The 13,016-nt window shown below is 44.8% G+C and overlaps 1 protein-coding gene across 1 annotated transcript in view; it reads left to right on the top strand.

Moving 5' to 3' along the window:
* The window catches only part of LOC122926180 (17-beta-hydroxysteroid dehydrogenase 13-like), a 44,835-nt gene that overhangs the window by 13,969 nt on the left and 17,850 nt on the right, over window positions 1–13,016 (top strand). Inside the window, exon 2 of the mRNA XM_044277564.1 lies at window positions 4,476–4,583. Within this exon, the coding sequence (XP_044133499.1) occupies window positions 4,476–4,583 (108 nt within the window). The remainder of the gene's footprint in view (window positions 1–4,475; window positions 4,584–13,016) is intronic.

Genomic DNA, 13,016 nt, shown 5'->3' with positions numbered 1-13,016 from the left:
ACAGGATTATGGGGGCAGCCATCTTCCAGAGCTGTGTTTAAAACATTTAGAGATGTGCTTTACAGCAGCCACCATGGGTCATAGGCACAAAGGACTAAAAGGGACTTAATTGACATCTACGGGGGGATTTTCTAGGCATGTTCTGTGACTTGTGCAGAGGTCAGGAGTGAATAGATAAACTGTAACATCACTTTATCGTGAATAGTATATCCTGTGATATCTATACAGAGTTAATATCTGTCATTCTGTTAATAGTTTATTTTTAGCAATTTACAAAATGTAAAGTGAATAAAGGGGCATTGTTCTAAACATCTTGGTGAACCTAAACCGATCTTTTGTGGATGTAGGCTTGCTCAAATCCTTCTGTCTCTTCATGTAATGCCAGACAGACTTGATTATATTGAGATGAGGGCTCATTAGCTGTATGCTTGTTGTCATTGTCCTGCTACAGAACACATTTGAAGGCAATGAGACTCCTCCGTGATGGTTGTCCCTTCTGCAGCAGGACAAGGACCACAAACATACAGCCAGTGTCACTAAGAACTATCTTCAGTCCAAAGAAGAGCAAAGAGTCCTGAAAGTGATTGATATGGCCCTCACTGCGCCCTGATCTCAATATCGAGTCTATCTGGGATTACATGAAGAGACAGAAGGATTTGACCAAACCTACATCCACAAGATCTGTGGTTAGTTCCCCAAGATGGTTGGAACAACCTCTCTTCCAAGATCCTTCAAAACCTGTGTGCAAGTGTACCCAGAAGAATTGATTCTGAAGACAAAGGGTGGTTGCACCAGATATTGATTTGATTTAGATTTCTATTTTGTTCATTTTATTAATTGATACAAAATAAACAAACGTTTGGATAGTATTCTTACTTTGCAGCATTTTTGCACACCTGCCTACACCTTTTGCACAGTACTATAGTTAGTGGCATTGGAAATTAAAATAACTGCCAAAAAAAACTTAAAAAATAGGGTTTAAATAAAAACTTGATTTAAACAATAGATCATTTTCTAATTACCCATTCAATTTAATTGGCTACTTTCACACTGGCGTTTTGGCTTTCCGTTTGTGAGATCCGTTCAGGGCTCTCACAAGCGGTCCAAAACGGATCAGTTCAGCCCTAATGCATTCTGAATGGAAAAGGATCCGCACAGAATGCATCAGTTCCGTCTCCATTCCGCTTTGGAGGCAGACACCAAAACGCTGCCTGCAGCGTCCGTCTGACGAAACTGAGCCAAACAGATCCGTTCTGACACACAATGTAAGTCAATGGAGAGGGATCGGTTTTCTATGACACAATAGAAAACGGATCCGTCCTCCGTTGACTTTCAATGGTGTTCAAGACGAATCTGTCTTGGTTATGTTACAGATAATACAAGCAGATCCATTCTGAACGGATGCAGACATTTGTATTAACAGCGGATCCACAAAAAAAAGGGAAGCCGCCCGTGTGCCTTCCGCAATCTGCGGAACGGAACAGGCGGCCTATTGTAGAAATGCCTATTCTTGTTCGCAGAACGGACAAGAATAGGACATGTTATATTTTTTTGCGGGGCCACGGAACGGAGCAACAAAGTGAATGGGTCCGCACCCGAGCCGCAAAAACTGTGGCTCGGATGTGGACCAGAACAACGGTCGTGTGCATGAGGCCTTTTAGTAACTATTTGCATTCCCCATGTAATAACAATTCTGGTAGTACTGATTGCACAGTGTCAGACTGTGCAGGAACACCTCTCAGCTGGTAACACCCAGTTGGACACTACTGGCAATTTATTCCTAAACATCTAAAAATGAATAATAAAGAAATGGCACAACACAAAGCTATATGAACAGATACTTCAGAATTATTCTTGCATAGGGAATGCAAGTAGTAACTAAAGCAGGCAGGACAGGTGACAGCTCTTCTTAAGGAACCCTAAAGCAGACTGCTGTTTGTGGCAGACTAGACTCTTTACGGACTCTAGACTGTAGGCTATTGTAAAACTGCCAACGTCTGTTATACAATAACCGATATAGAGGAGAGGTCAGTCACTCGGACTCCGAACGCCCTTGCTGTATTTTTGAAACCAACCCACTGATAAAGTTGTAGATGAAGATAACGATATAAGGTAACTGCTTGTGCTCTTTTATAATAAATCTAGGTGAACAGGAAAGATAAAACACACTGAAATGTAATTCTGCAGCACATAAGGGTACGTTTTTCCTTGGGACATAGACATACCATGGGGTGGATTTATCACGCCCTGCACTCCAGAATTCTGGCTTCAAAAAACAAACTTGCAACTTGTTGGGTCCCTTTTACATTTCTCCGCCATTCACTCCAGTTTTGAGGAGTGGGTGAAGAAGTGGACATGGTTAACTAGGTTAATAATTTTCCCTCCAGATTTATCACTAACACTTTATAAAAAATTGCAAAAAAAAAGTAACACACTAACTCCAGTACACAGGAAGTATAGAAAAACTGGAATAACATTTCAAGATAAAGGTGTTAAAAGATGCACCAACTCAAGGTATACTGAATTTACCCTCATGATAAATTCCCCCTCATATCTTTATTAAAGAGCGTCTGTCAGCATGATCAAACCTAGTAAACTGGGCAGGACCAGGCCTTGGAACAGTGATGAAGCCCGGCCCTGAAATCTCATGCCTGCACCTGAAAGAGATCAATGGCCATGTCAATGAGCGGAAACAGCAACATGTGCATGGATTTTTACAAACCCCATTATGATGTCTTGGGCACCTTATAAAAGGGGATTTGGCTTAACTGCTACCTTTTCCCCATTATTTCTCTGGAATTGTGGGGATGCAAATATTTCTGACAGGACTCCAACTTAAAGGGAACCTGTCACCAGTTTTATGGTGTCCTAACTAAGGGCAACATAAATAAGTGGCTGATTCGCTTAGCAAAATGCTGGGTCACTTTCTTTATTTGACCCAGTCAATCTGCCAACATCTTGTATTGAAAAACTCCAGCTGATAATGAGGAGTCATGAATATTCATGAGTTCCTGACTCTCCCCGCCCACCTGCTGCTGAATGACAGTTTGCTTCCATAGGAATCAGCAGCAGGTGGGCGGGGGAGTGGCTATAGCTCTGAATTAAATATACGCTGGACTTAATGACATCACGCCGGACTCGAATCAGCTCATTAGCATGAGGCATGTGACATCTTTGTGTGTATATTATGAGGTAACCATCTGTCACACCAGTAAGTGAATACATCTAAGGCACTTATTAGTAGTTAATGATTGTATATAATTAGTTAGATTATAATCAAATATCCACATGACAGGTTCCCTTTAAAAGTCAAGAATAACTAACCAGACCAGCGTAGGAATGGCAGTGGTGGGGGATCATTGAAAGCGAGTACCGCTTCTTTTTTTTAACTTTTAACCCCCTGTGAGCCATATATGTATATAAAAAAATAATAATACTGCTGGACAAACCCTTTAAAGCATGGTCCTTGTTCTCTGGGAAATACCTCTTTGCATAAAAACATCAACCACATAATCACCAAGTTCTGATTAAAGACAAAGCCCCTGATTTATCATACTTTCACTCTAGAATTCTGGCCTCAAAAAGTTGCAAAATAGGGCTTTTGCGATTTTTTGGCACTCGCTTGCGCAAAAAATTGCAACTTTTTACACTCACTTGCGCACTATTTCGTGACTTTTTGTATTTTTACCCCACTCACTCCAGTTTTGTAATATGGGTGGAAAAGTGGGTGTGGTTAGCTATGTTAATGAGTTTCACTCTAAATTTATCATTGCGACTTTTTAAAAAAGTCGCAATCTCACTCCAGGAGCAGGGTGGAGTAGGAAAACTGGAGTAGCTTCTCTAGACACAAGTGCTAGGTTTAAGTACTCCAACACAGACTCAAGCAAAACTGGCTTCAAATATTACAAAACCAATAGAGGTATATGCTGTTCAATAATAGAAAGCTCAATAGTCACACGAAGCGCGTGTCGGGGAGTGGTGGTCTGACTTCGTGCGGGATCGTTTACTTTTGGGCTGTATTATTAACTGCTTCTTATTGATCTATTCTATTTAGATATCATGTGTTTTGTTGGTGCCTGGCTATATTACCCTTACATTGAGCAGTTTCTTTTACAGCTATACTCTTATGTTGTGCTTGTAATGCCATCTAATTATTATGAATTTGCACTTTAATACCTTCATGCTGCTGTCAGACCACCACATTTGTGTTTTTTTAAATTTTTGTAACTTGTATTCCAATCATGTTGATAACACAAATTAATTATATGATCATGTCTACAGTGTGACTATCGAGCTTTCTATTATCTAATCGCATATACCTCTATTGGTTTTATAGTATATTATGTATATGGGTTAATGTTACTTTATAAGGGAAAGTAGTTTTGGTGTTTATATCGGACTTCAAATATTCTCTTCATGAAAAATTCCCCCCAAAGTACTGTAATGATTAATGACAATTCTCTTTTTTTTGACAGAATGGTGTTGAGGAAACCGCTGCACAATGCCGAAAAGAAGGAGCCAAAGTATTTACATATTTAGTGGACTGCAGCAAACGTGAGGAGATCAGTAAAGCTGCAGATAAGGTACTTACTGTAGTTAAATACTATTTTGTATAATAAGCTATGTATGTTCATTCCCTTTACTATTCCAAATAGCAGAATAGTTAACATCTAGCTCCATAGTGACCGTCAATAATCAGTTTTTTTGATGGTCACTAAGGAGCTTTAGGCCCCTTTCACACGGGCGAGTTTTCCACGCGGGCGCAATGCGTAAGGTGAATGCATTGCACCCACACTGAATCCGGACCTATTCATTTCTATGGGGCTGTGCACATGAGCGGTGATTTTCACGCATCACTTGTGCATTGCGTGAAAATCGCAGCAAGCTCTATTTTGTGCGTTTTTCACCCAACGCAGGCCCCATAGAAGTGAATGGGGCTGAGTGAAAATGGCAAGCATCCGCAAGCAAGTGCAGATGCGGTGCGATTTTCACGCACGGTTGCTAAGAGATGTTAATACAATCTACACAACCTTGAACCCAAACCTGAACTTCTGTGAAGAAGTTCGGGTCTGGGTACCACAGTCAGTTTTTTATCACGCGCGTGCAAAACACATTGCAACCGCGCGATAAAAACTTAACAACGGAACACAATCACAGTCAAAACTGACAGCAATTGGGTAGCTACTCGCGTGGGTTTGCCGCAACGCATCCGGACCTTATCCGGACACGCTCGTCTGCAAGGGGCCTTAGGCTACAAAGAAGTGTTTCTGTAGGGGTGTTTTGTGCCAGCTAGGGTGGATGCTCAAATGACTCACAAGTTCTGTGAGGATTTTTGTGCATTTCTGCTGCATATCCACACCAAGGTCCGCAATGCCGAACAGCGTTTTTTGTTGCAGATTTGTATGCAGTTTTGCTGCAGATCCCACCCTTCCATTGAAAAGGGTAAAATCCGTAGCTAAAACCACAAACATAATTGAAATGCTATTTATTTAGAATTTCCGCAAAGTGTACATGAGATTTGTGGTTTTTACACTGTGGTTTTTCTGCTGGCCTAAAGGTGGATTTAGATATTCGGGCAGATTATCGGGGACCTGTGAAGGTTCGTTCCCGACAATCTGCCTGTCTAAACGTGCAGCTGATCACCTGATAAATGAGCGAAACGCTTGTTCATCGGGTGGAACTGATGTTAGTGCAGATGTATAATATATTGTTTCTGGGCAGCAGATTGTGCTGTCTACACAGTGATCTGCTGCCCAGAAACAATGCAGATGTATGAGGATGAGTGATCGCAGTAGTCATCATGGAGGTGATCTCTGTATATAAATGCACCTCTGCACCCCTCCTGAACAAGCAGCTGATTGTAGGGGATGCAGGCTTCCTTCCTGACAATCAGTTTATAGTCGCCCCATGTATATCCACCTTAAGAGAGACAGGGTCTCCATCTGTCACCTCATCGGCGCTCCCCATCTGTTGGTGTGGTCATGATGCAGCAATACTATTTGAATAGTGGTAGCACTTGGTAACTGCGTGTCTGTATTATTTAGAGGTATACTGTCAGAGCTAGATAGGTATTATGCAAGGGGAGTGCTTGGTGGAGAATGGGAGTGGTAGTGGTGGTACAGATAGCAGTAGTAGTGGCTCATGGTGGCTGTCCTCACTGACACCCTCTGGAAAGAAAAAAAGGGGGTTAGTCAGCACATCCCAATGTGCAGGTGCACGTTGCTATGGCTAAAAACACAACATAGAACAAAACTTACAATGCAACAGCACTCTGCAAACCAAATAAAGTATAAAAAAATATAATATATTGCTAATGTTATGCATTAGAGGTGCTTGGCAAATCATTTTGTACAAAATTATTTGAGCCCGTCTGCCACACGTCAAGGCGATCTCTGTAAGACGGGAACCTAAGACTAAGTTAAACCTGTGCCATAACAGCGACCATGAAGTTCAGGGGGTGTAGGTTCCGCATTCATGCTGGACCCCCTTTGGTTTTTATCATTTTTGGTGCCAAATGGCCTCCATTTAATCCAGGGACTACAAGTACCAACATGCATGCAGAGCAAACTAAGCTTTATACTCATGCTAATTAAAATCAGCCTATGAGGCAAACAGGCTGATCAGGAGTGCACGACCTAATGGAGGCAGCCACACCTCCAGTACAAACTGCAAAGAATAAAAGAGGAGGGTTAGTCAGCACATCCCAATGCGCTCTCACTCTGACACCCTCTGGGGCTGTGCAGAGACTGGGTGGTGCACCCTTTCTTCCCTTGGGGCACACCCTGGGCATTTTGGGGACTCACCCCTGGTGATACTTGGCGTGCCCTTGACAGTGATCAGTAGTAGTGTGCAAGGCAGGAGGGCAGGTGCAGGGACGGTGATAATGGAGTCCATTAAATCAGGCCAGACCTGTTTTGTTGCAATAAATAAAGTCTGTTTACTGAGTAGATAATGGGAGTAATAGTTCATACAGCAGCAAAAGGCACAGTTCTGAGCTATGTTACAGAGTAGGATTCTACAAATACTTGTGCATAGGTAGTAGCAATGATGGAAGTAGTATTCCTTCCTGAGTCTCGCTCTAAATACACTTGGCAATCTTTCCAAATTAAATGGAACCTGTCATCAGATGGGCGCTATGTAACTAATTACATCCTGCTGCTGTCATACTGTTCCCATCCTTAATTGCTGCTTGTTTCTAATCATAGCCATTTTGAAGAAATTAGCTTTATAAAATGTACCCGGCATGCCAAAACACTGTGCCGCTGCTGTAAGCCCGTCCATCCAGCTCTGATAGACATGCCTCCTGCTCGGCCATCCACAAGAATATGCCAGCAGTGACCAAGCTGGCTGGAGACAGCCAACCAGGAGTCCAACTACAGCAGTCACTCAGAACAGAGGATTTACAATATGTCTAATACAGTGTCAGACGGGGGGCCAAGGGCCCGCCAGTAAAATTCATTCTGGGGCCCAATATACAGCTACATGCAAATATTACCTTCCATTTGCAAATCCCTAAAACTGCAGCAGTACACATTTATTTTCAGTAGTATTCTAATGCCTAGTTTGTACCACTGTCCTGTCCTGGAGACACTGGGGAAGATTTAGCAAAACTGGTGCAAAGGAAAACTGGCGTTGTTGCCCATAACAACCAATCAGATTCCATCTTTTATTGTTCAGATCTCCTATGGAAAATGAAAGGATCAATCTGATTGGTTGCTATGGGCAACTAAGCCAGTTTCCTTTTGCAGCACTTTTCATAATTCTCTCCCACTGTTTCTACACTGATACATCTAAAATAATAAACTGGGCAGTTCATTAAAGAATCTACACAGTTTTTTATATGGACGCATAGGTTGGTTGAGATGCTATACACTGAATATCTGTATATTGTGCAGTCAGTGTACTGTTCCATGTGCCTCTTGTGCAGGGGGTGGGGGACTAGGGGCCCACCCTGGTTCAGGCACCCACTGGGGGATTCACCTGTTCCCCTGTGGGCCAGGCAGAACCTGGTCTCTTAGGTGCGAGTCCAAACACTTGAAGCTGCACCTAACTTGAAAAGAGCCACTATGAATAGAGGTGGTCACACATGCTCAGCTCTCTCCGTTCACTTCTAAGGAAGCTCCATATATATAGGCATACTTTTATTTTTTTGAGAGTGATGCACATACACGGCCATCTTTCCATTCACCGTGCCCATAGTACTAGTGCCCTTCTCATGTTCTGCACTTATAGACACATCCTGCAGTTCAGTGTAAGGTTACAATGGGCAACTTAGTTAAAGGGGTTTTCAGGATTTATATACTGATGACCTATCCTTTGGATAGGTCATCAGTATCTGATTGAAATGTAGAAGACAATAACTTGTGGCACAATTTTCTTTGCAGCTTGTTTATTCAAAGTTAAAACATGGTTGCTGGTGCGGGCCCTCACTCAGCCACCGGCAATGGCCGAGCAATCCAGGCTTCGTCTGGCCTCCCACGTGATGGCGTCAGGACGCTCCTCTCTATGTACTGTGTCTGACGACAAAACACTATTACATGCCTTATGAAATGAAAACAGCTAAATCATTCTTATCATTTAGGTCTCATTGCATTCGTTTTTATTCGGCTTCATTTTGTCGTAATATGCGATGTCTATCTCCTCCATTTATTAATATTCCCACCTTTTCTATTCCTGCACATGTGAGGACGTTACTGTCTCCTCCTCTATCAGTCTCATGAACCAATTCCTGTCTCAATAGATTTCTTATGTTCCCTAAATCTTATATATAAACATCTGATGGGTTTTTCCTATATAGAACCTTCCACATGAACAAAATATAACATAAACCAGAAACTGTGTTATACATGAGAGAAACTGTCTTACTGTAGGTTTCACTCCTCCTATATTTACATTCCTAGATTTAATTATAAGGGTGCATTCACACGACCGTATAGATGGATCCGCATCCGTTCCGAAAATTTGCGGAACAGGTGAGGGCCCATTCATTTCAATGGGGCCGCAAAATATGCGGACAGCACACCGTGTGCTGTCTGCATCCGTTGTTCCGTTCCGTGGCCCCGCTAAAAGATAGAGCCTGTCCTATTCTTGTCCGCAACCGCAGACAAGCTTAGGCATTCTCTATATAGCGCTGGCCATGTGCGGTCCACAAACTGCAGAATGCACACGGCCGGCATCCGTGTTTTGCGCATCCACAATTTGCAGAATTATAGTTTCCATGTCTCCATTTTCTCCCCTATTATCAAGCAGCGTGCTCAGACTACCACAGTCCAACATTCAATGTATATATAAAGAGCAATCCCGGTGTCGGCACTGGTGCCATACGTACAGCACCAACTTAATAACGATGTGGTGAACACCTTGTTGGCCACATCTTGAGATTTGTTTTGACACGTAAAGCCTTCACATTTGATAATAAATGGTATTACCAAAGAACGGGAACAGCTATGGGGACACCAGTCTCCAGCACATTTATACCGGTCTACCTTTGAGGAAGAATATGTGTTCACCACTAAAAATAAGTATGTGAGCAATATAAAGCTTTTTTTGAGATTTATTGATGATGTGTTTATTATATGGAGAGGAAATGAAGGGCAATTTGAGGAATTCTCGGAGTATTTAAGTACTCAAAATAATATGAATATGAAATTTACTAGTAAAGTAAGTTCAAGAGAATTGGAATTTTTAGATGTAAGGGTTAATGTACAAGGGGACACATTAAGAACTAAAAAAGCAGTACCCTATGGGCAATTTACAAGAATGAGAAGGATAGCTAGTGAAGATGTAGACTTTATAGATCAGTCTAGAGATTTAAAAAGAAGACTACTGGAGAGGGGGAACCCTGAAAAAAAAAATTCATGATTTATTTTTGAGAGCAGCGAAGGAGAGTAATGAAAAAGAGAGGAGATATAATAAACAAGTAGAAGAGAAAAGAGGTAGAGCAGTGTTCACCTTTAAATACACACCTATGGCCACGATTATGGAGATATAATAAACAAGTAGAAGAGAAAAGAGGTAGAGCAGTGTTCACCTTTAAATACACACCTATGGCCACGATTATGGAGATATAATAAACAAGTAGAAGAGAAAAGAGGTAGAGCAGTGTTCACCTTTAAATACACACCTATGGCCACGATTATTAAAAAAAAAAAGCCATCTTGAATAAGGCCTCTTTCACACTTGCGTTGTCCGGATCCGGCGTGTACTTCACTTGCCGGAATTACACGCCGGATCCGGAAAAACGCAAGTGAACTGAAAGCATTTGAAGACGGATCCGTCTTCAAAATGCTTTCAGTGTTACTATGGCAGCCAGGACGCTATTAAAGTCCTGGTTGCCATAGTAGGAGCGGGGAGCGGGGAAATGGTATACTTACCGTCCGTGCGGCTCCCGGGGCGCTTCAGAATGACGTCAGAGCACCCCATGCGCATGGATGACGTGCCATGCGATCACGTCATCCATGCGCCTGGGGCGCCCTGACGTCACTCTGGAGCGCCACGGGAGCCGCACGGACGGTAAGTATGCTGCTCTCCCGCTCCCCACTACACTTTACCATGGCTGCCAGGACTTTAGCGTCCCGGCAGCCATGGTAACCACTCTAAAAAAGCTAAACGTCGGATCCGGCAATGCGCCGAAACGATGTTTAGCTTAAGGCCGGATCCGGATTAATGCCTTTCAATGGGCATTAATTCCAGATCCGGCCTTGCGGCAAGTCTTCAGGATTTTTGGCCGGAGCAAAAAGCGCAGCATGCTGCGGTATTTTCTCCGGCCAAAAAACGTTCCGGTCCGGAACTGAAGACATCCTGATGCATCCTCAACGGATTTCACTCCATTCAGAATGCATTAGGATAAAACGGATCAGGATTCTTCTGGCATAGAGCCCCGATGCCGGAAGAAAAGAACGCAGGTGTGAAAGAGTGTGATGGTCTTACCTTCTGCTGTTCTCCTTCGTTTGACATGTGCTGGCGGCCATCTTGGTTTCTGGGTTTCTTGTAGCCTCCCACCCTGCGGCTTCTCCTTCCCACTGGGAGGAGCTGGATGCCTAGCTCATATATATAGGAGGTCTGTGGCTTCAGTTCCTTGCTTGGTCCTCCTGTGTTCACATGCTTCTAAGACTGCTGCTGCTTCTGGTTCCTGATCCTGGCCTCGTCTGACTACCCCGCTGGTTCCTGATCCTGGCTTCGTCTGACTACCCTTCTGGTTCCTGATCCTGGCCTCGTCTGACTACCCCGCTGGTTCCTGATCCTGGCTTCGTCTGACTACCCTTCTGGTTCCTGACCTCTGGCTACGCAAGACCCTGCTTCGGTTTAGCCATCCGTTTGGACTTTTGCTTACAGCTTGATTTTCAATAAAGCCTTCTTATTCCCACTTATCTCTTGTTGTACGTCTGGTTCATGGTTCCATGACATTAGGACCAAGCCATGAATTCTGACGGTACAGGGCCATCCTCGCTACCTACGCTGATTGCCAGACTTGATCAGCAGGATCACCTGTTGGGTCGGTTCGCTGTGGCGTTGCAAACCCTGCTTGAACGCACGGCTCATTTCGCTTCCGTTGCCGATGGGTCGGTTGTCGCTCCTGGGCCCGCTCCTACTGCCGCTCCGGTTGTTGCGCCAGAGTCTACCCCGACACCTGTTGCTGCGCCTGCGGTGTCTCGGGGTATGACCGGTTCTGCCCCCCTTCCACAGCGCTTTGGGGGAGAGCCAACTCAGTGCCGAGGTTTCCTTAACCAGGTGGGCATTTATTTCGAGTTGCTGCCACATGCCTTTCCTACTGAGAGATCAAAGGTGGGCTTCTTGATCTCGCTGCTCTCGGACAAGGCCTTGGCCTGGGCCAGCCCTTTATGGGAGAACAACAATCCGGTGGTTGCCAAGTTTTCCGGTTTTGTTGCTTCTCTTCGGAGGGTATTCGATGTGCCGGCTCGTGCTGCCTCTGCTGCGAAGCTCCTTATGTCCATCAGACAGGGTTCACGATCCGTAGCTGAATTCGCCATTGAGTTTCGTACCCTGGCAGCAGAGGTGGGCTGGAATAATGAGGCTCTGGTCGCTGCTTTCTCTCATGGTCTCTCGGATGCCTTGAAGGATGAGGTTGCAGCTAAGGACCTACCAGTGGAGCTCGAGTCTCTTATTTCTTTCCTGATTTTGATTGACACCAGACTCAGGGAGAGACCTTCCTTTAAGGAGAGCCTGCGGAGGCCTTCTAACAGATTGGCGCCTACGTTTGCTGTCCCACCCGTGCCTCCCTCTCCTCCCACGCCTCCTGGGGATGACTTGTCTGGGGGTGAACCCATGCAGCTGGGGTTTGCTCGCCTGTCCGAGGGGGAGAGGGTACTCCGGAGACGCGAGGGCCGATGCATGTACTGTGGTCTCGGTGGGCATTTTCGGTTGGCATGTCCGAACCGTCCGGGAAACGCTCGCACCTGAGATCCTGTCGGGGGCAGATCTTGGGTGGAGTCTCCTCGTCCCCGGTTTCCCGTGTTGACAAACCACTGATCACTGTTGTCCTCTCCTGGGTCGGGGGCTCGGTGACGACCCAGGCGTTGGTGGACTCTGGTGCTGGTGGTTTGTTCATTGATAGTGTGTTCGCTGCCGCCAATTCCATTCCTCTGCAGCCTCGAGGTTCCCCACTGGCTCTTGAGGCGATAGACGGCAGACCCCTTCTGCCGCCACACGTGACTCATGAGACCCTTCCAGTGGGGATAGCCATTGGTGCCGTTCACAGAGAGTCGGTCTGTCTCCAGGTGATTTCGTCTCCACACTACTCGGTGGTCTTGGGGTACCCCTGGCTCCAGAAGCATAATCCGACTTTCGATTGGAGATCGGCCGAGATCCTCTCGTGGTCACCGCAGTGTGGGGCTAGTTGCATCCATGGGCCTGTCAAGTTGCTGTGTACTTCCTCGGACTCTCTGTTGCCTCCTGAATACGAAGAGTACCGGGATGTATTCGATAAGGTGCGCGCGGTTGCCCTACCTCCGCACCGCCCATACGATTGTGCCATAGAGTTACAATCTGGTGCCGTT

This window comes from Bufo gargarizans, chromosome 1 (genome assembly GCF_014858855.1).
Source record: "Bufo gargarizans isolate SCDJY-AF-19 chromosome 1, ASM1485885v1, whole genome shotgun sequence".
Taxonomy (NCBI): Eukaryota; Metazoa; Chordata; class Amphibia; order Anura; family Bufonidae; genus Bufo; species Bufo gargarizans.
Note: the sequence above shows the minus strand (reverse complement) of the source record. Positions and strands in the feature narration are given on the sequence as shown.